This window comes from Nansenia antarctica, assembly GCF_963989245.1.
Source record: "Nansenia antarctica genome assembly, chromosome: 6".
In the NCBI taxonomy this organism is placed as follows: domain Eukaryota; kingdom Metazoa; phylum Chordata; class Actinopteri; order Argentiniformes; family Microstomatidae; genus Nansenia; species Nansenia antarctica.
This window is the reverse complement of record NC_137676.1, coordinates 65768083-65792173: the sequence shown is the minus strand read 5'-3', so window position 1 is coordinate 65792173 and position 24091 is coordinate 65768083. Positions and strand designations below refer to the sequence as shown.

The following is a 24091-nucleotide window of genomic DNA, read 5'->3' as shown; positions in this document are numbered from 1 at the left end:
CCCTTCCTCCCCCTGTTCCTCATTGTCACCCGTCTAAAGGCTGAAGGGGGGAGGGAGGGGTGAGACCCCATTAGGCTAACAGACTGTAGCTGAACTCTGCCGCTAGACGAGGACTAACCCTTAGTGGAGCCACACTATGGAGCCGATCCGATCTGAGCTGAGCTGAGCTGGGCTGAGCTGAGCTGGGCTGAGCTGGGCTGGGCTGAGCTGGGCTGGGCTGAGCTGGGCTGAGCTGGGCTGAGCTGAGCTGGGCTGGGCCGGGCTGGGCCGGGCTGGGCCGGGCTGAGCTGGGCTGAGCTGGGCTGAGCCGGGCTGGGCCGGGCTGGGCCGGGCTGGGCCGAGCTGGACTGAGCTGGACTGAGCTGGGCTGAGCTGGGCTGGGCTGAGCGACTACTACTATACAGCTTTTGTGTTATTTAACCTTTATCTATCCGGGTTAGTTGTTGTTTGTCGTGTTTGCCTCAGAATAGCGATAATGGAGGAGCTGTTAACGGGGTCTCATACAGGATCTTTACAGTACCATGGCGTGATACCGCTCAACATGTGTGTTGAGTCGTCTGTGTGTGCGACGTGCGTAGGTGTGAGAGTGCGCGCGTGTGTGTCTGTGTCTGAGTGTGTCTAAGGCGTCTACCACTGTTGTTGTGCCCTTGAGCAAAGCACTTAACCTCTGATTTGCTCCAGGGGCGCTGACTACGGCTGACCCCGTGCCTAGAGCAAAAAACATACCACATTCCAACAATTGACTGACAAGTTTATGGCATGGCAAATATAACATTCTTCTATACACACACACACTTACACAACCCCAGGGGAACCGCTGTCGCCCTGGGAATTTCTGGTGAGGGGTGTGTGTGTGTCACCAGTGAGAGTGTTATCAGGGAGGAAGCTCTTTACTCCCCCCACTCCCGAGAAGAGAGGAATGGAGAGGAAGAGAGAAAGAGGGGATGACAGGATGAGAGGAGGAGGAGAGGAGAAGATAGGTCACAGCTACCAGAGAGGCAGTAACACCCATTATTACACCATAACACACAATAACTCTGTTAACACACACCACACACTAGTTAGCCTACACAACACTACACACTAGTTAGTGTACACAACCTTACACACTAGTTAGCCTACACAACACAACCCTACACATTAGTTAGTGTACACAACCTTAGGCAAGGTAAGTTTATTATAGCACATTTCATACAACAGGGGCAATTCAAAGTGCTTTACATACGTTATTTAAAAATACAGCAAGAGGAGTATAGTCATAAAAAGAAAAATGACAATGAATAAAAGCAAATATAAGAAGTTAATAGATAAAACATGTATTAATAATAATAATAATAATAATAAGACAGTAGTTAATTAATGGATTTACATGAAACGTATATTTTATCAAGTGTGCGCTGTCTACTTCCAATGTGGTGTCTGTCTATTCCCAGTCTGTAAGTTCCCTATCACTTTCACAAAACCATATCGGCACAAATTAGGAAACAAGTTATTAAAATGTTGTCTTTATTCGATGTATTCAATTGCAATTATTATCTTTCACACAAGTAAGCTGATGTAGGTCGGTGGTTACGATCAATTTGATTTGTATTAATAAACAACACATGTTTAACAAAAGTTTACATGGGATATCTCTAAGACTTTTAGAATAGGACTACCTGTACATAATCAGAATCAGAACTAAATTATGATTGTCGGTCTTCTGATTTCGATACTGATCCTTCGGTAATTGCTGACGTAGTCTCTTCTGACCGCCTAGTCTGAGACGCAAGAAGCCACATACGGATAGCCGTGTAATGGTCAGCTTCGTCTGCCACGATCCGGTTCTTCCGCTGGAGGATCAGCCGTGGGTTCTTCATGAGAGTGTAAAGGAGAAGCCACCGTCGCCTGACCCTGCCACCTGCTGCTGATGCTAGGAACAAAAAAAGGGATGATGAATGATAAAATAGTGTTGTTTTATCTGGTCCTGTGTATCTCCTCCCCCCCCCCCCCCCCCCCAGTCCAGCATTAATCCTGTATCTAAAATACACTTATCCACGGATCCAGAAGTGTGATGGGCGGTGTTCCAACATGGGTCTGACCAGAGAACGACCAGAGTGTTTACCATTCTGGAGGACTGTGTTATCTCTGTGTTCCCTTCAAAATATTTACCGTCAATAAACCCTGTGCTGCCTTGTACTGTTTGATACAATGCACACTTAGAGTACACTTTCTCATCTCTTAATATTATATGAAAAACATTGTTTTTTTAAATGAATCTTATGATTTTGACTGACCTGGTGATATGTTGCTGAACTGGGTGTATGTTGCCACTTTCTGCCTCTCCACAGTGTTGGTCAGTAGAAGGTTGCAGAAACACATCATAACAGGATTGTTGTGATAATGGTCTGCGAAAATCATCCCGATCCATGTGCTGTACCCTGAAATAATAAAGAGCCATTTAACAGTTACAGTCACATACATAGACATTAACATGTCTGCTTGCCCGAGTTTGTCTTCTGTGCCACAAGACTGTCTTAGCCTGCTGAGCTAAAGCCAGTCTTTAGGTGTAATGCAAGGTTACGAACTACCTCCATTATATATACTAAATATAGGCCTACCTACATACGAAACAAAATACATGATTCACGCTTTATCCTGTAACTGTAGTCCAGCTATACAGTGATTTAAATTACAATTAGTTGCATACAGGAAAATACATCCACAGGTACACCTCCAATTGACTCAAATTATGTCAATTAGCTTATCAGAAGCCATGACATCATTTTCTGGAATTTTCCAAGCTGTTTAAAGGCACAGTGAAGTTAGTGTATGTAAACTTCTGAACCACTGGAATTGTGATATAGTGAATTATAAGTGAAATAATCTCTCTGTAAACAACTGTTGGACAGATTACTTGTGTAAGTCCTAACCGGCTTGTCAAAACTATAGTTTGAAATCTGTGGAGTAGTTAAACAACTTACTTACTTACTTATTTACTTACTTACTATGAACTGTGTACTGTGTATGTGTGCACACACCACATGTGTGTGTGGAGAGGGAGAGAGAGAGGGGGAGAGATAGGGGTTGAGAGCGAATTCATTCTCAGAGTGTGTTCTGCAGGCCTCCAGTTGTCTTTATTCAAGAGTTGTTTTGGAGTTACAAAAAGTTATGAACTATGGTTCATGTTCATGGCTACAGTATTAAACTATGGTTCATGGCTACAGTGTTAAACTATGGTTCATGTTCATGGTTTATCACACACACACAAACACGCGCACACGCACACAAACACGCGCACACGCACACACACACACACACACACACACACACACACACACACACACACACACACACACACACACACAGGTTCTCTAGGTCCTGGCTTGCTGTCCAGCTGTGTTCAGATGTTCACTTCTATGAAAAGGAGAAAAATACCTGGGGACACTCGTTTGAATGAACAAGGCTATTCGTATTGTGGGTGGGCGTTTCCATTCTTTGCCTGTTTCTTGTACCCAGCACCTGTAGTAGTTTCATGGTTGTGCATACTGACCTGGGTCCATAGACTCGTAGCCCCTCTGCATGATGGTACGGTCAATGCGTGACACGAGCCAGGTTCCCACTACGCAGCTGGTGAGCAGGCGCAGAATACAGTTGCTCAGGCCCATCACCACGTTGTAGAAGAAGAAGAAGTAGTTGAAGTTGTGGAATGCTTTCCTTGAGGTGAAACACAATATAAAACACAATATTAGATTGACCCTATTCATGATGTGGTGTGGGAAAAAAAGGCTATTGAGATAGCTCTAGCCTCTGGGCACAGACAAGACAGTGTTACAAGCACGAAAGTACAGTATGTACACTAGGGACCGAGGATTGTAGAAGCATTTGAATGCGTTACAAATGACAACATTTGTTGAGAGAGCCTTGAAAGTAATTGGCATACTATTTCCAGCCAGGGCTGATAATGTACACTACATTATGTATGGAGCAAGTCTGATATTATGGCAAAAAATCAGTCTGTTAACCCTCATTCTGACACAAAGGAGAATATTGTGAGTTGGTAAGGTACTGTATACCTTTATCTAGCTCCAGGCCAAGGGTATACCTTACCAACTCACAATATATACTCACAATATATACCTTACCAACTCACAATAGCGACCCCGGCCGCTAAGACAAACAGACTGAAGGACAGCTTCTACCACAGGGCCGTCAAGGCTCTGAACACAGAAAAGGCCTAAGTTCTGGGCCCAGGACAGTCCGGACGGATTGTATGGCAGCTAGTGCTGAGGCACAAACATGTACATTTTCAAGCCTGCAAACTGTGACACTTTAAAATAATGTGAAAAAATACTTTCTTGTGAAATATGACAACCCTAGTTGACTATCTGTGCAGTATAGTACAGTGGATTGTGTACATAGCCTCTATTGATGTAAACCAGCTCCTTACCTTCTTGTGATTTTATGCATCTATGCTTTTTCCAAAATGTGTTTCTTTTTCCTTTCCTAAACACCAGGGGAGCCTCCCCTCCTAAATTTCGTTGTTTGGTACCTGTACTGTAACAATGACAAATAAAGTCTATCTATCTATCTATATGCTCCTTTGTCACACACTGGACTTATTTTAATTCGGTGTTGGGTTATGTTCCTGTTCTTCAGCACATGATCTTGGGTTTGTGTTGTTTATTCCTTAAAGAAAATAAAAAAACTAAGCACCTGTTGTTCAAAGCCAATGGTTTTTCTTTATCAGAGGGTGACATCTTTTCCTGGAGAAAGAACACTTGGACCAGCATAATCTGTAGTATTATTAGTGCTATAACAACACCAATGGTTAACCTAAGACAGAAACAAGAAAGAAAAAAAGAAATCAGTATTACTATTTTTCAGTACTCACATAATGAACATACCATGAGATAAATACTTTGACTCTCAGTAAAGAAATGCCAACACTCGATTTGAGTAAATTGTTAGCATTTCGATATTCGTTATTTCCTGGTTACACATTTTTCTTTTCTGTATTATCTGTGACTTACAGAATGACGCCCAGGGAAGCCAACATATCCAATGTCCTGCCATGTTTAATGGGGATGACCACTCCGTACACAAAGAGCAATGCAAACACAAACTGGACGAAGTGAACAATGACATAACCTGCAACATGGAGAGGAATTTGAGAATGATTACAGTACATGTGGAATGTCCTTATCAGTCTTATGGATGTACTGTATGTATCCCCCCCGTAAATTAAATTCAACATGGGCATTTCAGAACGCTCTTCAGTTGCAGGTCTAATAAATGTTTTTTCTTATGCCACAGCCCAACTCTATCTGTTAATGAAAGCTCAGTGAGTTATGGCGATTGGCTACCCAGGGTAATTGGGGGAGTGGCTTGCCTTTTGGCAGGTATCATGAGGTATAAAAGAGCTGATTTACCCACCTGTGAGGGGAGAATGAGGAGACGCCGTTTATGTGAGATGCTGTTTTTTGGACAGACGGAGAGAAGCCTATTCTAGACCCCTGCAATGTTTTCCTTAGTTGACGTGGTTCAATTGGGACTGTGACCTACCCCCTTGTCTTGTCCGGTTAGTCTATCCTAATCTGTGTTGTTATCGTACGTAAGCTATCAAGTCCATATATGTTACATGTTGAAACTAAACGTATGGGATACTATATCCTACCAACCCCGCTTGGACTATCCCTAAACCAGAAGAAGAGAAGGTGACCGGAGCACGCCAGGACCTAAGGTATCCCTCTCCCCTCTACCACCTGACTTGGTGCTGTCAAACTGCCAACTGAGCTTACCTACTATATACTTCTGTGTCTGGTCTCGGCCCTGTATGTTAACAAGCCGTTTTGATTGTTGACTAATGTACATGCAGAGCTTGTTGGGTCGTGACACTTACCCCACAATGTAAATGCTATTTGCCAACCAGAGTATCTGGTAATGGAGGCCTGAAAAGTTCAATTGGAAAACTGTCAACTCAGCTCGATTGTAAATCATATTCATAGCATATGAATGTTTTTATAACTACATATTACAAAATATGACTATGACATAGATGTTTTTTTTTATCTTACAGCCAACCAACTTTCTCAAACATTTTTGGGGACATTCTAGAATGGGATGCTACCCACCACACTGACTGCAGAGCTTGGATTGTGAAACTTCTCAGGAAGAAAGCCCTTCTGCCCAGCCCACAATCTCTTAATATGTTTCCTGTGAGAGAGGCCACAATTATAACACACATTAAGATCAACATTTGTGTAAGCTATACACATCGTTGTGAAACCCATCTTAGAATTGTATGCCAGTATGTTCATGTACTATCTCTCGCTATTTTGATTAACTGTAAATAATCAATGAATAGGGGCTTGGGAGCAGAGACCAGTGAGCCCTCACCTTAACACTAACACCACTCCAAAGTACACTACATCGTCCCCCATTGTCCCCCTATAAAAGGATCTGCCCAAGATTTACAGCATTACATCTCATCTGGGAAACATGGTGGAGGGCTTGTTATGGTTTGGGCATGTATAGCTGCGACTAGAAATGGCTAACTTGTCTTAATTGATGACGTAACTGCTGACAGCAGCAGCAGAATGTATTCTGAGGTATACAGAAACATCTTGTCTGTAACAAGTAAAAGTAATAGTAATAGTAAAAGTAAAAGTAAAAGCCTCCAAATTAATTGGATGGTGCTTCATCATACAGTAACACAATGACCCCAAACGTACTGCCATCAACTGTTTTGGTGCCAAAAAGTGGAAAGTTATTGACTGGCCAGTCAATCTTCAGATTTAAATCCAATTTAACAATGGCAATGACAATTAAATATCAGGTAAGTGATCAAATGGACGTACCTGTAACACGCTAATACATGAAATGTATACGACACAGATGTTACGCAGGCAAATAGGGTAGTGCCTGACCAGGACTCTGGAAAATAAATAAAACAAACAAACACACACTATCATAACTGAAACATACATATTATATGGAAAACACACACACACACACACACACACACACACACATCCCAGTCCAAGCCATCATTTATTTTATTATTAACATAATCCTTACTTCTGGCAACGTCACTGAATTCCTCAAGTTGGGGGATCATGTCTCCAAACATCTCAGTGTTATTGTAGAAAGCAGCCAGGTCCTTCAGTGAGTCTATCCACACATCCAGTCTACCAAAGGCAAAGCCACTGACACTGTAGTCAGCCAGAGTTATCTGCAGAGGGTGCACCCAATGCACAAAATACAGTAGTACTTTCATTAACCATTTACATTTTTGGCATTTATCAGGCACCTTATTCCAAAGCAGCTTACAATCAATACATTTGACTGAGTAAGTGAATCAACTATCCACTTGTCATAGCAGGAAAAAGTCATCTATGCTCAGGCCTGGGGCCATTGGCTTTTTTTCTTTTTTAAACACAGGAAAAACAGTACAGGGTAGTAGATGTCTCAGGAGGGACAGTACAGGGGGGTAGTAGATGTCTCAGGAGGGACAGTACAGGGGGGTAGTAGATGTCTCAGGAGGGACAGTGCAGGGGGGTAGTAGATGTCTCAGGAGGGACAGTACAGGGGGGTAGTAGATGTCTCAGGAGGGACAGTGCAGGGGGGTAGTAGATGTCTCAGGAGGGACAGTACAGGGGGGTAGTAGATGTCTCAGGAGGGACAGTGCAGGGGGGTAGTAGATGTCTCAGGAGGGCCAGTGCAGGGTAGTAGATGTCTCAGGAGGGACAGTTAAGGTATAGAGTTCAGGGAGATAAACAAATGTGCAACCCTAGGGGATGCCCCTAGACCAGAGTTGAGAAACACTGCAATTACATCAACAAGTGTACAATAAAGATTTGAAAAGTTTGAATCAAGTTTTTACTAAGACACTCTGGTTGTCTCTGTTTTGTAGAGAATATTCCCAAATTCATTACGCTATAGGCCTACTGCATTAGGCGACACTCCCTATAGCTGCATTTGAAGCCAGACTGAAAAGTCACCTGAACCTGTAATGTATATACTGTATATGGACGCATCAATTATGTCACACCTCACATATTGTTTGACAAGCTGGGGCCATGCATACAGCACTTCCCTAAAGCCATTAGCCACCCTATACAAGCGGACCCTTAAGGTCATGGACCAGAAGCCCAACAGCACACACTACTGTACCATCCTAGACAAATGTAAATACCTTAGCTGGGAAGACACCATCAAATACAAAAACATCTGTCTCATCCATAAAATTCTGCATAACAAAGCTCCTCCCCCGCTTAACTCTTTCATAAACCAGCGTGACCACAGCTTACCAGAAGCACCTCTCGTGGCGACCTTATAGTTCCATTCAGGAAAAGCACCTTCAGTAAGCAATCCTTCTCAGTGATAGCAATAGAAAACTGGAACTCACTACCCAACCAACTCAAAGACATACATACTTACTCCACCTTCACAACACACATGAAAGCCTGGCTGACACAGAACTATTCCTATGGTAAGTAGTATCTTTTATCGTAGTTTATATGTTTACATCTATACGGCCCATCGTTCTCCCAGGGGTAGTGGTAGCCTAGTGGATAGTGAGTTGGACTGGACTTCAAATCCCCACACCACCACTAGTGTGCCCTTTAATAAGGCACTTAGCCCTAAGCTACTCCAGGGAGACTGTCTCTTTAATTGTAAGTCAGTTTGGATAAAAGCGTCTGCTAAATGGTTAAAATGTAAAAAAAAAAAAAAAAAAAAAAAAAATTCTCCCAAGATTCATCAACATTGTCCCAGTGGTGTCTGAGGAAAAGCCTGTGACATACGAACAGAGACCGAATCATCCCCTCCCTGATTTCAGAATAACATCATGTTAATTGGAGAAATACTCACAGTGTACAACCCTATCAGTGATATGACGGATGTGCCGATCATTCTATTGGGGAACTTAAAATACGGATCCCACTCATAGATGTTCCTCTGGAACCAGCTGGCCTGTGTCGTTCTAGAACAAACAAAAGCCTTTATTAACACATTAACAATTAGATTAGAACAACTAGATGATCTCTGTACTGTATTCAGCGTTAATAATGTCAAGCAATGACACGTGACTCAAATTGGTTTCTCTAACAGTGTATGGCATATAAGTTTGCAATTTGTACATTTGTGACAAACATACAGAGAAACCTGGCATTGGTAACATTTGGCAATGCTATAACTGACGGAAGGTTGTACTGTAACTTCAGAAGGCACTGACAAAAACTGGTACACTACTACCTGTGCTAGACTGTTACGTGCCACGTTCTGTTGTGTTGTGTTTCTTTTGGATAGGGCGCAGTCAAGAACACCACGTCCGTCATCTCCACGCCCTAGAGAGGAGCGGGAGTGTTTCTATTGCCATGAGAGAGGACATATCATTTCTGACTGTCAGGTGTTAAAATGCAGGCAGTCCCAGCACGGTGAGCGACCATTGGCAGTGGGTTTGGTGAATGATGAATGAATGAATGAATGGTCTTTATTGTCATTAATATAGTACAGGTACCATACAACGAAGCTTGTGAGGGGGGGCTCCCCTGGTGCTAGGAAAAAAATACTAAAAACAAGAAGGGAGAAGAGCTGGTTTACATAAATAAAGGCTATATACACTATCCACTATACTATACTATACAAATAAAACACTGTGCTGTACTCTATGCTATGCTATAAATATCCTAACATTTCCTATCTCTGAACCTTATGTGCACGAGGGTTGTCATATTGCACATAGTATTATTGCACATTCATTTAAAGTGTCGCAGTTTGCAGGTTTGAAATGTTCACAGTTGTGTTTCAGTATTGCACTTGGTTACAATCTAGTAGCTGCCATCAAATTGTCTAGATTGTCCAGGGCCTAGAACCTAGGTCTTTGCTGTGTTCAGGGCCTGAATGGTCCTAGGGTAGAAGCTGAGCTTCAGTCTATTTGTCCTTGCGGACATGGTCCTGAACCGCCTGCCCGAGGGCAGCCGAACAAAGTGTTCGTTCCCAGGGTGGGATGGGTCTCTGGAGATCTTGGAGGCCTTCCTGAGGCAGCGTGTGTTGTACAGCTCTTCCAGAGAGGGGAGGGGGGTGCCGATGATCTTCTGGGCCGATCTCACGACTCTCTGTAGCGCTTTCCTCTCTGCGGCTGTGCAGCTGGAGAACCACACGCAGATGCAGTAGGTGAGGATGCTCTCCACTGTGCAGCGGTAGAAGGTCACAAGCAGCTCCTGTTTGAGGTGGTATTTCTTGAGGAGGTGCAGACATTGTTGCCTGGTGGGGCTGGGGTGGATGAGTTACAAGCCAGATCCGAGTTACAAGCCATTTCTACTGGATGGGATGGTTTCTCTAAGTGAAAAGGGGCAGGACCAGACTCCAGTCCGCGTTTTAAGAGATACTGGAGCTGCACAGTCTTTCATTCTGTCTGGTGTGTTAACCTTTATCTGATGCCTCATCGTGTGGTTATAGTGTTTTGGTACAAGGTATTGAAATGGGTTTTATGTCTGTGCCGCTTCACCAGATACACCTACATTGTAGTTTGGTTAGTGGAATTTATAAGTTGGGAGTGCGCCCGACTCTACCGTTAGCAGGTGTGACATTTATTTGGGGGAATGATATTGCTGGTGGCAGGGTGGTTGGAGGCGCTGGAACACCCAGGAATTCTGCAGTCGGATGTGTTGGCTCAGAGTTTCCCAGAGGTGTTCCTGTTTGTGCGGTCACACAGGCTCAGGCTAGTGGGGTGGGAAACAGTATCGACCTGTATGATACAGTACTTGCTACGGGGTGGTCTGATGATAATGTTTTTTCCGCCCCTGTACCTTCTCAACGTCCTGCTGAGGGGGTTGTCATATCTACGTGTGAGAGTGATAGTCCCAGCCTGGAGACGGAACAGTTACAGATGACTCGTGAAAACCTTATTGCTGCTCAGAAGGGCGGTGTCAGCCTTACTAAGAATGTTGATACTGCTCTCATGCCAGAGGTAGTTAGGACCAGGAATGTTGCATTGTGGGCAATGATGATTGATTTACTGAAATTCCAACGTCGTCACAGAGGTAGGCTTGCCAGGCTTGCTCTTATGGGTGGGGGTGTTACGTGCCACCTTCTGTTGTGTTGTGTTTCTTTTGTATTTCCCTCCGTGTCTCCTCCTCTCACTCATTCAATGCAGGTGTCCGTCCAACCATTGGTCCGTCGTCATGTCCGTCGTCATTTGCGCACCTGTTCCGGACCAATCAGCCGTTCTAGTCTAGCAGCAAGTCCTCAAAAAAGGCTTTAGTTTTCGAGATACCCCTACCCGAGGTAGAGCAAATGACAACAATGATTTTTCTTATCTTTAGGGTCTCCCATTAATGAAATTGATTGTTGTCAAATTTTATTTTTGGGGAAAATATGTTTTTTTGGTTGTTCTTTAGAGCTACCCCAATCCCTGAAAAAGAGCCAAATTAGACCAGGCCGAATATGGGGAAGGTGACAAAAAAGCCCATAACTTGAGAATGATCACTCCTTTCCTCTTCAGATTTGCTGAGGTATGAACCAGGTGGTTGTCCTACATCACCAAATAGTCAGACAACTATTTACCTAAATAAATACTGAATTATAGTCCTGTAAACTTAGCTTTAGTTTAGACGGAAATTGTACTTTTTGGTGACAGGAACATAGGACTCCATCACTTTTCTCTCATTTATCAGAAAAACAGAAATCCCAGAAAAATATATCATTACTGAATTGTCTAGGGTGCTATTGAACAATAACCAGTAGTTGTATGGAAATATCTCATACAGTTCTATTGCAAATGAGATTTCTTTAGACATAGGCCTACCTCTTCTCTGATACAGTCAAATTCCGAATGGGGGATAAGTGGCATAATAGCCTATAAGTTAAGAATGCTCACTCTGATGGTCATCATATTTGGAGAGGGAAATACCAGGTGGCTGAACTACATCACCAAATATTCAGAATACGAGTAACCCAATAAAATAAAGTTTATTAGTTCTAAATTGCAAGCCTCTAAAACATAGGTGTAAATAGTACAGGTTTTATTAAAACTGGAACCTTAATTCAAAGTACAGTATAGAAATAATTTTGAAGCTTGACAGTGGAACACTCTCTGCCACTCTGGTTTGAGTGACAGCTGCATGTTTCAAAACTGTGTAGCCAACTGGGCAGCAGCAGCCATAACATTCTCCATCTCAGAGGGAGAGGGGCTGTGGATTGACAGTTCTGTTCAGATTATCACCAATCTAATGACAGATAACAGGTAACACATATGTCCAACTATGATATTAATATGTTGTTGAATATGTTGTTAGATTTGTGAGCTTTTAAACCATAGTGCAGGCATTCTGATCTAGGCAGAGGCTAGCAGAGCCCAGCTTACAAGGACTCAGAACCATACTGAACGTTGCTCAAGGACGAGATGATGAAGTTCATAAGAGACTATCGCCCCACTCAGATGACATACTGTCCTTCAAGGTCAAGGTTTCATATCACAGGTCATGTCGGGCCAGTTATTCAAGCACACATAACTATACGCCTACAACCAGTGATCAAGAACCACCCCAGGATCAGTAAAAGACTTAGACTGTCCAGAGACACTAGATTTGACATCCGTAGCTAGTGTTTCATTTGCAGCCAATGTTTCAATTGCAGCCAGAAAGTCACAAAGAGAGAAGGCCTGACCCCTATATGTACCGGTACAGGTGAAAGTACAAGGTCAAAGGTCCTCAACGCAGCCTCAGAGAGGTTTGATGAAATAATACATCACCGTATGCTGACCTATGAAGATCTTTTTGCCTATGATGCAAAGTATCCCAGAAGTTGCCTAGGACACTATCTTTCAGAAAGGAACATTCTAGCAGCTAGAAACAAACATTTAACAGAAAAGAAGTTAAATTAACATGAAAGAGCTTTCATTGAGCTAACTGAAGAATTAACTAAGACAGTTTTTTCAAAGCATATGACTGTCACAACACTGAGTGCTGTAACTGAGAGCTATAAAGGAAGACTGAGTACAGCTACAGAACCAACAATGTATAAATCCTGGAAACTCAAAGAAAAGATGAACCAGCATTATGGGGATAAACTCATCTTCATTGAATGTCCTGGAAAATCTGATCTGATCTGTTCTGGTGCCATGACTGTTGGCCATGCAATGAGAGAAGCTTCTCTCCTCAGAGAAAACATAACAGAAGACAGGGAGACAATGCCTCCACAGAGAACAGAGACCCTCACTGACACTCAAATCCTCCACCAGGCTGCAGGTATATTGAGGAAAACTATGGAAAAGGTTGAGCATGAGCCTCAATTCTACATAAGCAGTGACAGACAAGCTTTCCCTTCTCCAGTGCAGTGAATATGTGCCAAACACTCTGTATGATTTTGTGAACTGGTGTGTCAATGCAGGTGCATTTAAAAATGTGCAGACCTGTGATGAGGACCCAGCTCTGAAGAATAACACAAGTGTTATAACCTTTTGCCATGATCTAATTGCACAGTGCTGCAGCAGACGTACACCTATCACACTAGGACTTGGGATTATGATCCATCATGAGTTTGGCAGCAAGGCCCTTATCAACAAGCTACACATGATGGGTCATTGTGTGTCGTATGATGAAGTGCGTCAATTTCTCACATCAGTAGCAGCAGATCAATTACAGAGAAGCAAAGGTGTTTACATTCCAAATGGACTGACAAGAACCACAGAACATGGGATAATTGATGCAGCCATTGACAACTTTGACCAGAATGAAGAGACGCTGGATGGCAAAAATACAACACATTCCATGGCAATTGTTATATACAGAAGAGGTGATGTTGCCACAGCACACAACCCCATCCTGAGAATCCCAGAGAGATCTCTCCATGCCCTGGACAGCTGTGATTTGGATAATGAAGAGGTTCAGAGGTAAATATTATAGACCAACTATCTGCCAGACACATGCAATACTTGATTGAAATGGCTCTGATATACTGTATGTTAATGCAATATAATCCACTATTAAAATGTAAAATGTGTAATGCACTGGAGGCTTCAAGTTTCACATTACACTTGTGTAAGTCAGACTAGCATTTGTCCAATATTCAAGTTACACATTATTTGTGAGGTCACACATCATAATCTAAGGAATCTGGAGTGTTGTTGTTAAGGGCATTTTGTTAAAGATTGAATTATATGACAAAAGATGCCTAATGACTTGTTCTTGAATTTCAGATACATCAAGCCAGGTAGGCGATCTGAACCACCAGCAGTTCTACCACAGGTCCTCAAATCAGACAGCACAAAAGCTCAGGCAGCAGAAGGCCAAGACTTACTTTGGAAGGTGAGCCGTATCATGAAAGAAGAAGAACAGAGAATCCCAGGATGGTCTGCATTCAATGCCTATGTATCCACGTCAGACATCCCATTAACAACAGTACAATATATGCCCTTCATAAGAGCTTCACCATCAGACCTATCTACAATCTATACAGCTCTTTTGCAGCTCACACAGCTTGCTCAAGAACTGGGACAGAGGCATAAAATACTTGTAACTGCTGACCTTGCCATCTACAGCAAAGCACAGCAAATTCTGTGGAGCAAACCTGAAGCTTTGGATGGCAAGATCACCATGAGAATTGGAGGAATGCACGTCACCATGGCCTTTCTGGCAAGCATTGGGAAGGTGTATGCAGACGGGGGCCTCTTTGACATGATAACCGAGTCTGGAGTCTATGCTGACGCAACAGCTCGGCAGATGCTTCAGGGGAAACAACTGACAAGAGGTGTGAGGAGCATCAAGGTTGTTTCAGAGGCTCTGTTCAGGCTCTTCTGGATGGCACTGGTCTCCTGGCTGAACAAAAAAGGCCAAAGTCCATTGTCTGCTGAACAAGAACACCTCCTGCGAGATGTGCAGCATGCCTTTCATGGCGACGACCAGGTCTCGGCCAGACAGTTCTTAAGTGAAGTGGAGACAGACCTTCCTGAACTGAGGAGAAGAATACAACAGTTTTCAGAGAGGGGAGTTCAACAATCAGCAACTTTTAAGTACTGGCTGAATTTCCTCAAAGGGGCTGATCTCTTACTCAGAATGCTACGATCAGAGCGTGAAGCTAACTTTGACCTTCATCTCAACTGCATGTCTGAAGCAATACCATGGTTCCGGGCTGCTGGCAGGATGAAATGCAATGTGTGGTCATGGTATTTGACAGGTATGACGGCCCACAGTCAATCAAAGACCTGGAGAGGCAAAGGAGAGGTGCAAGTGATGGAAGGCCTACACATGTTATCACTGGCAACACAAATGTCCCAAACTACAGGAAGTACTTGAGGAGTAGTGGAAACAAGACTGCACTGTGCATGTTTGTGAGCAACTACATTGTCACTGCAGCCCCATAGAGACTACACTCAGATGACTCCATCATCTTGGCAGGTGGATTTGACAAAGGGGAGGAGGTGAAGAGCATCTGCACAGCAGGAGTCAGCAGTTTGACATCACTGTACAGTGATCAGGAGGAGGCAGACACAAGGATGGTGCTCCATGCCATACATCTTGCAGAGTCATATTCCCGCATCATTGTGAGGTCTGATGACACAGATGTGGAAGTACTGCTCATATACTATGCAAGCAAAGAAATGTTTGGTTCATCTCTGGTGTACATGCATACAGGCCATGGAATGAGAGAGAGCTATGTCCCCATCAACACCATATCTGAGAAGATTGGAAAAGACATGTCTAACTGTCTACCAGCATGTCATGCACTCACTGGCTGTGACACAACAAGTAGTTTGTACAGAATAGGAAAGACAACAGCATTCAACAAACTCAAGACCCATCTCAGCGAGCTCAAAGATCTGGCCCATTTTGGACTCTCTGCCAGCTTGGAAGAGTCTTTGCCAGTCGCAAGAGAATTTGCGCTACTCCTATATGGAAAAAAGAAAATGGAAAATGGATTGATTGGGTTACTCTTATTCTGACTATTTGGTGATGTAGTTCAGCCACCTGGTATTTCCCTCTCCAAATATAATGACCATCAGAGTGAGCATTCTTAACTTATAGGCTATTATGCCACTTATCCCCCATTCGGAATTTGACTGTATCAGAGAAGAGGTAGGCCTATGTCTAAAGAAATCTCATTTGCAATAGAACTGTATGAGATATTTCCATACAACTACTGGTTATTGTTCAATAGCACCCTAGACAATTCAGTAATGATATATTTTTCAGGGATTTCTGTTTTTCTGATAAATGAGAGAAAAGTGATGGAGTCCTATGTTCCTGTCACCAAAAAGTACAATTTCCGTCTAAACTAAAGCTAAGTTTACAGGACTATAATTCAGTATTTATTTAGGTAAATAGTTGTCTGACTATTTGGTGATGTAGGACAACCACCTGGTTCATACCTCAGCAAATCTGAAGAGGAAAGGAGTGATCATTCTCAAGTTATGGGCTTTTTTGTCACCTTCCCCATATTCGGCCTGGTCTAATTTGGCTCTTTTTCAGGGATTGGGGTAGCTCTAAAGAACAACCAAAAAAACATATTTTCCCCAAAAATAAAATTTGACAACAATCAATTTCATTAATGGGAGACCCTAAAGATAAGAAAAATCATTGTTGTCATTTGCTCTACCTCGGGTAGGGGTATCTCAAAATCTGAGGGCCCTTCCTGCTAGACTATTCGTCCGACTGGTTTAAAAAGTCCTCCTGTCCTCTGTTCGGGAGCCGTTGTTTTCGTTGTGTTTGATGTTTATTTGAAAGTCCTGTGGTTGTGTTTGTTTTATCTCATAGTTTAATCTATACTATATAGTGTTTTTGTTGTAAAGTTTCTACGCACAGGCCCAGAGGGGATAGGTAAGATACCCATACACTTTAACACGTAGAAACCTTTCTGTTACATTAGGTTACGGATGCCATCCTTTTCCTATGTATCTTAGAGCTGGGGTGGTTAGGTAGTCAGGGCTTTTCTGACGTTTATTATTTTGGCATCGTTTAGCGTCCCCTTGGTTTTTGTAATTGAATACATTCTCTCATTTTAGTTCCGCATTTTGTAGCTTTTTTTCTGTTTGAGACCGCACTCACACCTCGCAGCCTCGCTGCAACATGTTAGGCCCTAGTACCCTAGACTAAAGGGTCGTAACATAGACTAACAGGTGCATGCAGAGTCAAAGACTGGGAGCAGTCTGTAAACAAAGATGCTTCACAACAATTCAGAGTGTTCCTCTACCTGTCAACAGGTCTCCTGAACAACTGTTGGACATGTTGGACCTGGTGGTACTGTATCATTTGCTCATGGTCCTGGAAGAGTAAAGAGTGGTCAAATACATCACACAGCAATACAGAGCAGAGGAGCAATGACAATGTCTTTTTTGTCAAAAGGTCAATTAGGTAAATTAATGACATTGTGCCAGATTTTTTTTTATTTCTCCATACAAATGGATGACCTACATTTCATTATTTGACTAAACTCTTCCTTTGGATGGTTGCTTTTCAAACTAACTGTATCCTCTGATTGACAAAGTGAAACTAATACCATAGTGTTGGTAGCGTGTCATTTCGTTGTCTGGTACTCTGCAATGACAAAAAGAGTTGAATCTAATCTAATCCAATCTATGGTATCTAGTGCTTACACCTATTAAATCAATAAGTCAAGTGCCGGGGTTAGTGCCAGGTGATTATTAAAAACCCATCTTTTTAATATTGCATTTAAATGACAAAATAATTAAATTAAGATGATATAATGATTAAAGCACTTTGCGCTGCAACGTTTGCAGGAAAAGTGCTATACAAATAAAGTTATTATTATTATTATTATTATTATTATTATTATTATTTGTCCTCCCTCTGGGTCTTCATCTCAGAAGGCTACTCGTTGACAGTTATACTCACCTCACTTTCAAGCTGCAGACGAATTCGTACAGCTTTCACCAGCATGTATGTAAAACGCCCCAGAAGGAAGATGAGGGATAATATGCAGGGCCACTGCAAGATAAGCTTCTGGTAGCTGCCCAGCATCTGAAGAGGATGAGAAGTGAACGACTTGGACTGGTAAATGGACTGCACTTATACAGCACCTTATTCACCCATTCACACACACACATTCACACACCAATGGCGGCAAGCTACCATGCAAGGCGCCGGCCCGCTCATTGGGAGCAATTTGGGGTTCAGTGTCTTGCCCAAGAACACCTCAACACGTGGCCAGCCGGGGATCGAACTGCAGAACCATCGACCTTGTGATCATTAGACGCTGGCTCTACCTGCTGAGCCACAGCAGCCCCGACTTCCACTATCCGTTCTCCATAATGCATTATGGTGTTGGTTGGCTGCATGTCTATGTGTTGCCAGGGAAGCCGTTCTCCATAATGCATTATGGTGTTGGTTGGCTGCATGTCTATGTGTTGCCGGGGAAGCTGGTGGAGATAGAAACCAGAGGATGGGCACACCCCATTCCTCCTTCTACCCCATGCATTACAATGAGCCCGTCCTCCGTTTTCTACCTCCACCAGCTTCCCCTGATGTGTTGACGTGTTTATGCTCACTCACCTCTCCAGAAGGGCATGTGATTGTATCCCACAGAGTGATAATGATCCTGTGGTCATGAAACATGAAAAACGTGTTAAAGCGGGCTCTGGTTGCCAAGCCAACGGACTCGGCTGGCACACACCTGTTTACAACTTGGAAAATGTGACAGCAGCTGGTGAGACCCGGGAACAAGTCGCCAACCGACGGACCGTTCTGACTTTTATTCAGAAATTTTTAAATAAATCATTGTTGAAAATCAATGACACACTCGCTAGTCAAGCCAAAACATTGCAATGCAATGGCTTCGGTGAGTAATCCCCATTACTACCTAGTTAGTGTGGAGTACGTTCAACACCGCTGACATTTATTTTAAAAAAATCGGAATAAAAGTCAGAACATTTTGATTGGTTGACGACTTCCCGGTTTCACCAGCTGCTGTCACAAATTGTATTTTATCATATACAGTATTTTGTACATTTACAGATTATTAAACCTTGAATAAACCGAGCTGTCCAGTAGTACCTATAACATCAAAAGTGCAGCACTGACCATGTCAGAGAGTAGAGGATACCCAGTACAGCACCGAATGCTCGAAAAGGAGTGGACAGACATGCAAAGAATGGGAAATGCGACAGGCCCACCTCCACAGCACCCAGAAGGTACACGAGTGCTGCAAAGACAAATGTACAGTACATACAGTAAATCAGTTGAGTAAGATCATTATTAGCGCTACAGTACATACACTCACTGAACACTTTATTAGTAACACCTGTACACCTCCTTCATTCAGGTGGTGTAATGGTGTGGGGAATGTTTTCTTAGCACACTTTGGGCCCGTTAATACCAATCAATCATCGCTTGAATGCCACAGCCTATTAGAGTATTGTTGCTGACCATGTGCATCCCTTCATGGCCACAATGTACCCATCTTCTAATAGCTACCTCCAGCATGATAATGCACCATGTCACAAAACAAAAGTTGTCTCAAACTGGTTTCATGAACATGACAATGAGTTCAGTGTTCTTCAATGGCCTTCCCAGTCACAAAGACAGATCTGAATTCAGTATAAAACCTTTGGGATGTAGTAGAACGGGAGATTGACAAATTGAAAGTGCACCTGAAAAATCTACACGTGATGCAATCATGTCATCGTGGACCAGAATCTCAAAGGCATGAATCAATGCTACAAAGAATTGAGGGTGTTTTGAGAGCAAAAGGAGGCCCTACCCACACAGTATTAGTATAGTGTTCCTAATAAAGTGTTCGGTGAATGTATGATACACATGGTTAATTTCCTGGGAACAGCGTCATCCTATGTCAGAGCAGTGTAAAAATAAACGTTGGAACAGTAAAGAAATGTTATGCACAATAAGCTTTGACACTAACACCCAGAAGAAAGAAGAAATTTCTTCCAAAAAAATGTTTTACCTTTGGACCAAGTAGGAACATGAAACGGCATGTATCGCTCAGAGAAGAGCAGTAACACACTGGAGGACACGGTTCCAAACGCAAACCCAAAGGACCACCTGTTGCTGAGGCTCCAAATGAAGTCCAACGGCCTAGAAAGAACCCGATTTTACTTGATTTGATTTGATTCAATTTGACTTGATTTGGGATCAAGAATACATCAAAGAAGCATCTGATCCCTGAGAAGAACACATTACTGAAAGGTCACTGCATGTCATTAGACGTCGCTTGTTTCTGCTATGGAGGACCACATTGAGATTTCACTGAAAACTCCTTCTTTTTTCCCCCTCAATGTGGTCCTCCATGGCAAAAACAAGCAATGTCTAATGACATGACAGACAAGACAGAGATATACAGACACTCTGCACGTGTCGGATACCATTCCATAAATTACAATAACTTATATCTCCATCGGCTTCCACTAACACTGAGTGATACTGTCAGTGGTGATACTGTCAGTCCCCAAGGTCATTTCTTTCACCAGACTTCTCCAAGCACTAGTGTTAGGCTATAAATAGGGCCCAGAGTTTTCCCTACCTATGTGACACAGTCACAGTGATACAGTCATTTGTATTCAAGCCCATCTTATGAGCAGTCAGGCTGCAGAGATTCTAAGATCGTTACATTATATTTATGTGGTTGCTCAGATGTGAAGATAAGTAACGTGAAGACCGTTGGAACACAACCATTTTAATTGTGGGGTCGAAGCATGTCCCCATGAATGGTGTATATCTGACCGCCGAGGCCATAATATATCTGTACATTACATACTGTACATAAGCTACCGTAACTGTACATCGCTCATAACTGTATATATCTCTAAACTACTGCACTTGCCATACTGTATCTATCACTGTCATGTTTTTACATCATGTTCTTATATCACTTATATCATATCTTATATATTTATTATTTAAACTTCTGGTTAGATGCTGAACTGCATTTCGTTGTCTGGTACTTGTACTCTGCAATGACAATAAAGTTGAATCTAATCTAATCTATTGATCTAGTTCCTCAGATGTGAAGATCTAATTTGAAGACCGGATGAAACACAACCATTTTAATTGTGGGGTCGAAGCATGTCCCCCCATGCAGGGTGTATGTTGGACAGGAGAGGTCATACGGTCAGTGGTCAAGTCAAGGTTCAACTCACACGACGATCCCAAACCGTCCTCTGAGGAAGGGAAGCTTCTGGTCGATGGGCAGCTGCTGGACTCTCTTTTGCAGGCATGACAGCATGACCACAATAACAACCTGGAACATACAGTACACAATTGCCATTGCTGTAACCTCAATCAACCAATCAATCAATCAAACGTTATTTATATAGCACAAGTCATACAACAAATGCAACTCCATGTGCTGAACATAAAAAAACAAGAAGTAAGTTACAAAAGGAACGGGAGTTCAAACAAAAAAAAGAATATAGAAGATAAAACAAGAAATAGAAGATAAGAAATAACAGTAAAGGTGCAAGTTGAAATAAACACACACTAAATCAAGGGCTTGGAGATAGTTGATTCCAGCGGTTGAATATAGGTTGTTAGTGCTGGAACATAACTTGTGAGTCTGTCACCCAGAGTGCACTGGGAGACATACTGCTGCTTACCGATGGAATCAGGGAGCCGTGCAGGAACAGGTCCATGGAAATACCATTATCACATGTCTGGTTCAGGGAGCCCCTTCAAGGGAAGAGTCCAGAACAGGATAATAATCATCATCATAATCATAAGAATCATGGTAATCATAATAATGATCATGATTATAAGTTGTATTTATATTGCACTTGCTCACGAATCCAACGTTCTTACTATTGGTGATGAATTTTGGGACTTTTCAATAAATGATATACAGTATATCCATTGATTCTTTAAGAATATAACTCAGAAATGCGTTCATGGGGTGCTTAGTGGTGTAGCACACTAATGAGCATACCATATCATCGCAATGTGATCTTGCATGTCATCCCTCCTCTCTCACCAACCCTTCCTGTAAGACTCTACTGTCTCTATCCCAATAAAAGCAGAAATGCCCCCCCCAAAAAAAAAATATATATATATATACTGTATATACAAATTCCATTCAGGTGCTTAGTTAAACTTTCTTACAGAAATCTAAATGTTTGCGTAAAAACAATTGCTAAAAAAAAAACACTAGATGGGTTTCCGCATTCGACGTTCCTCTTTTCTCATTCAACATATATTTACTCATTGCATTCCAGGCATTCCAATGAGCCCATCCTCTGAGGTTGCCCACATCTTCCTCACACTATGATTGTTTGTATCTCTTTGCTGATCTTATTGTTGATAACTTACAGTGAACAAGCGAGTTAAACGAGTTAAGAAGTACTATGAACTTGTGAGTGTGGGCCTACAATTCAGTACATTCAGTTGGTTCAGTTGGCAGAAACGACCTAATCTAGTATTTATTATTATGATGAATAATTGAATCAATTTCTTTTGGTGTCATGCCATCCTATAGGATTACAGGAGCAAGCAACAAGCAAGCAATTGAAAAACAAATAAAAATACAAAAATAATACATTTCACAGCTCAATTCTTGCAAGACACAGCACACTGATGGATAGAGGATTCACCTACAAATGTATTTCTCATTATTACAAAAAGCCTTGTTTTCTTTTGGAGAGCACAATTTGGACCATGAGCAGGCTGGCAGGCTGGCAGGGAACTGGTAGTTACACTTTGTCCTCCATATCAACAGAGGAGAACAGTCTACTCACATGTTGTTGGGGCCTCTTATCGTTGTCAGGGCCGCTTATCGTTCTGGGGACGACTTTCGGGAATGAAGGAAGAAACCAACCGTCATTAAAAGATGAGATTCCTTTCGATGACTCTCAAAGACTAGTTTCCTACTTGTGACCATGTGACAGACTTTTGACCCCCCAATCCCATAAAGCCAACCTTCCCTACTGGCCCAATAGCACTGTCAACAAAGGGCTCTGTCAGAGATAACCATGGAGTTGTTTACCTTTTGGCTTCCCTCCAAAAGCCTAGTTTCCTTACAGCACCCTAGGTTTATCATTAACTAACTAACTCATCTGACCACCTCACTGTAGGCCTACACTAATTCTGGACTGGGGTTTTCCAACAGTGCCTTGAATGATAACAGACACTCAAGAAACAGGCAGGCAGGCAGGCAGACAGACAGACAGGCAGGCAGGTAGGCAGGCACACAGACATAGAAACGATAGACAGATATATACTGTATCTTTTTACATTTTGAAACAAGTACCAGTAGTGGACTGGCCATCATGGTGCACCAAAATATGGTGGGCTAGCCGATCTGTGTGGGCCGGTAGAGATGGGCCGGTAGAGATGGGCCGGTGGATCTGTGTTGCTGCGGGGTGGTGAGCGACGATTCGAAAATCTATCTACACAGCATACTCAAAATCTACGACGTCATATCTAGTGAGTAGTATGCCATTCCGAACACCCCAAAAATATTTCACCCAGTAAAGTTCTACGCAACAGTTCTGCGCAACATTTCGGCGCAACAAACAGGTGATAACAATATGAAACTGTTCACTCCTGCCTGCCTGAGACATCGAAAACGGTGTGGCACACATTATGAAGCCAGTTGGTCAGTCAAAGTCAAAGTCAGCTTTATTGTTAATCCAATATATGTACAGACATAGCCTACAGAGGGCTGAAATTGCGTTTCCCTCTCATGCACGGTGCATAGTAAACAAAAACAATAAATAACAGTATAATACGACAAGATTAGACATAACTATATATAGGCTACAAAAAATACTAGATAAAAGATTTAAATGTGCGGTACAATGTACAGGGGTGGAATACAATAGACAATAGTGCAATAGTGGTAATTGGCTCAGTATAATAGAGTAAAATGGCTAAAGTACGTAAATGTAAGTAATGGTAAGTAATGGCATGGAGAGTGCCCCCGAGAGGCGCCTGAGAGGTGCCCCAAGAGAGGCGCGCCTGCCCCCTGACAGGTGCGCCTGACCAGTGTCATGGTGTCATGGTGAATCCATGGTGGCACAGTGTTGCCTCAAGGCAACATTTGCAACTTACCATAATGGTACGGTGTTGCCTCAAGGCAACATTTGCATTTTAACAAGTTTCCATTACTTAATTAACAAATAAAACTAAATCTAAACTATTAGAAGGTA

At 42.5% G+C, this 24091-nt stretch overlaps 1 protein-coding gene across 1 annotated transcript; it reads right to left on the bottom strand.

Moving 5' to 3' along the window:
• Positions 1–1150: 1150 nt before the first annotated feature.
• Positions 1151–22832, bottom strand: stra6l (STRA6-like). The gene is made up of 18 exons (XM_080533201.1): positions 22679–22832; positions 21548–21620; positions 21092–21192; positions 19900–20030; positions 19020–19140; positions 18492–18537; positions 17835–17960; positions 17173–17243; positions 8854–8965; positions 7060–7213; positions 6840–6915; positions 6114–6195; positions 5882–5930; positions 5013–5130; positions 4696–4815; positions 3533–3696; positions 2277–2420; positions 1151–1912 (listed from the first exon to the last, which is right to left on the bottom strand). Coding segments are annotated over exons 1-18 (1917 nt in total). The 5' UTR covers positions 22681–22832; the 3' UTR covers positions 1151–1685.
• Positions 22833–24091: the final 1259 nt, after the last annotated feature.

Bases quoted from the DNA above. Each gene is read 5' to 3' on its own strand.
- stra6l (XM_080533201.1), bottom strand. The intron at 5,931-6,113 runs GTGGGTAGCATC...TGAACTTTTCAG, and splicing joins CAAGCTCTGCAGTCAGTGTG to GCCTCCATTACCAGATACTC. The intron at 4,816-5,012 runs GTAAGTCACAGA...TTTCTGTCTTAG, and splicing joins GCTTCCCTGGGCGTCATTCT to GTTAACCATTGGTGTTGTTA.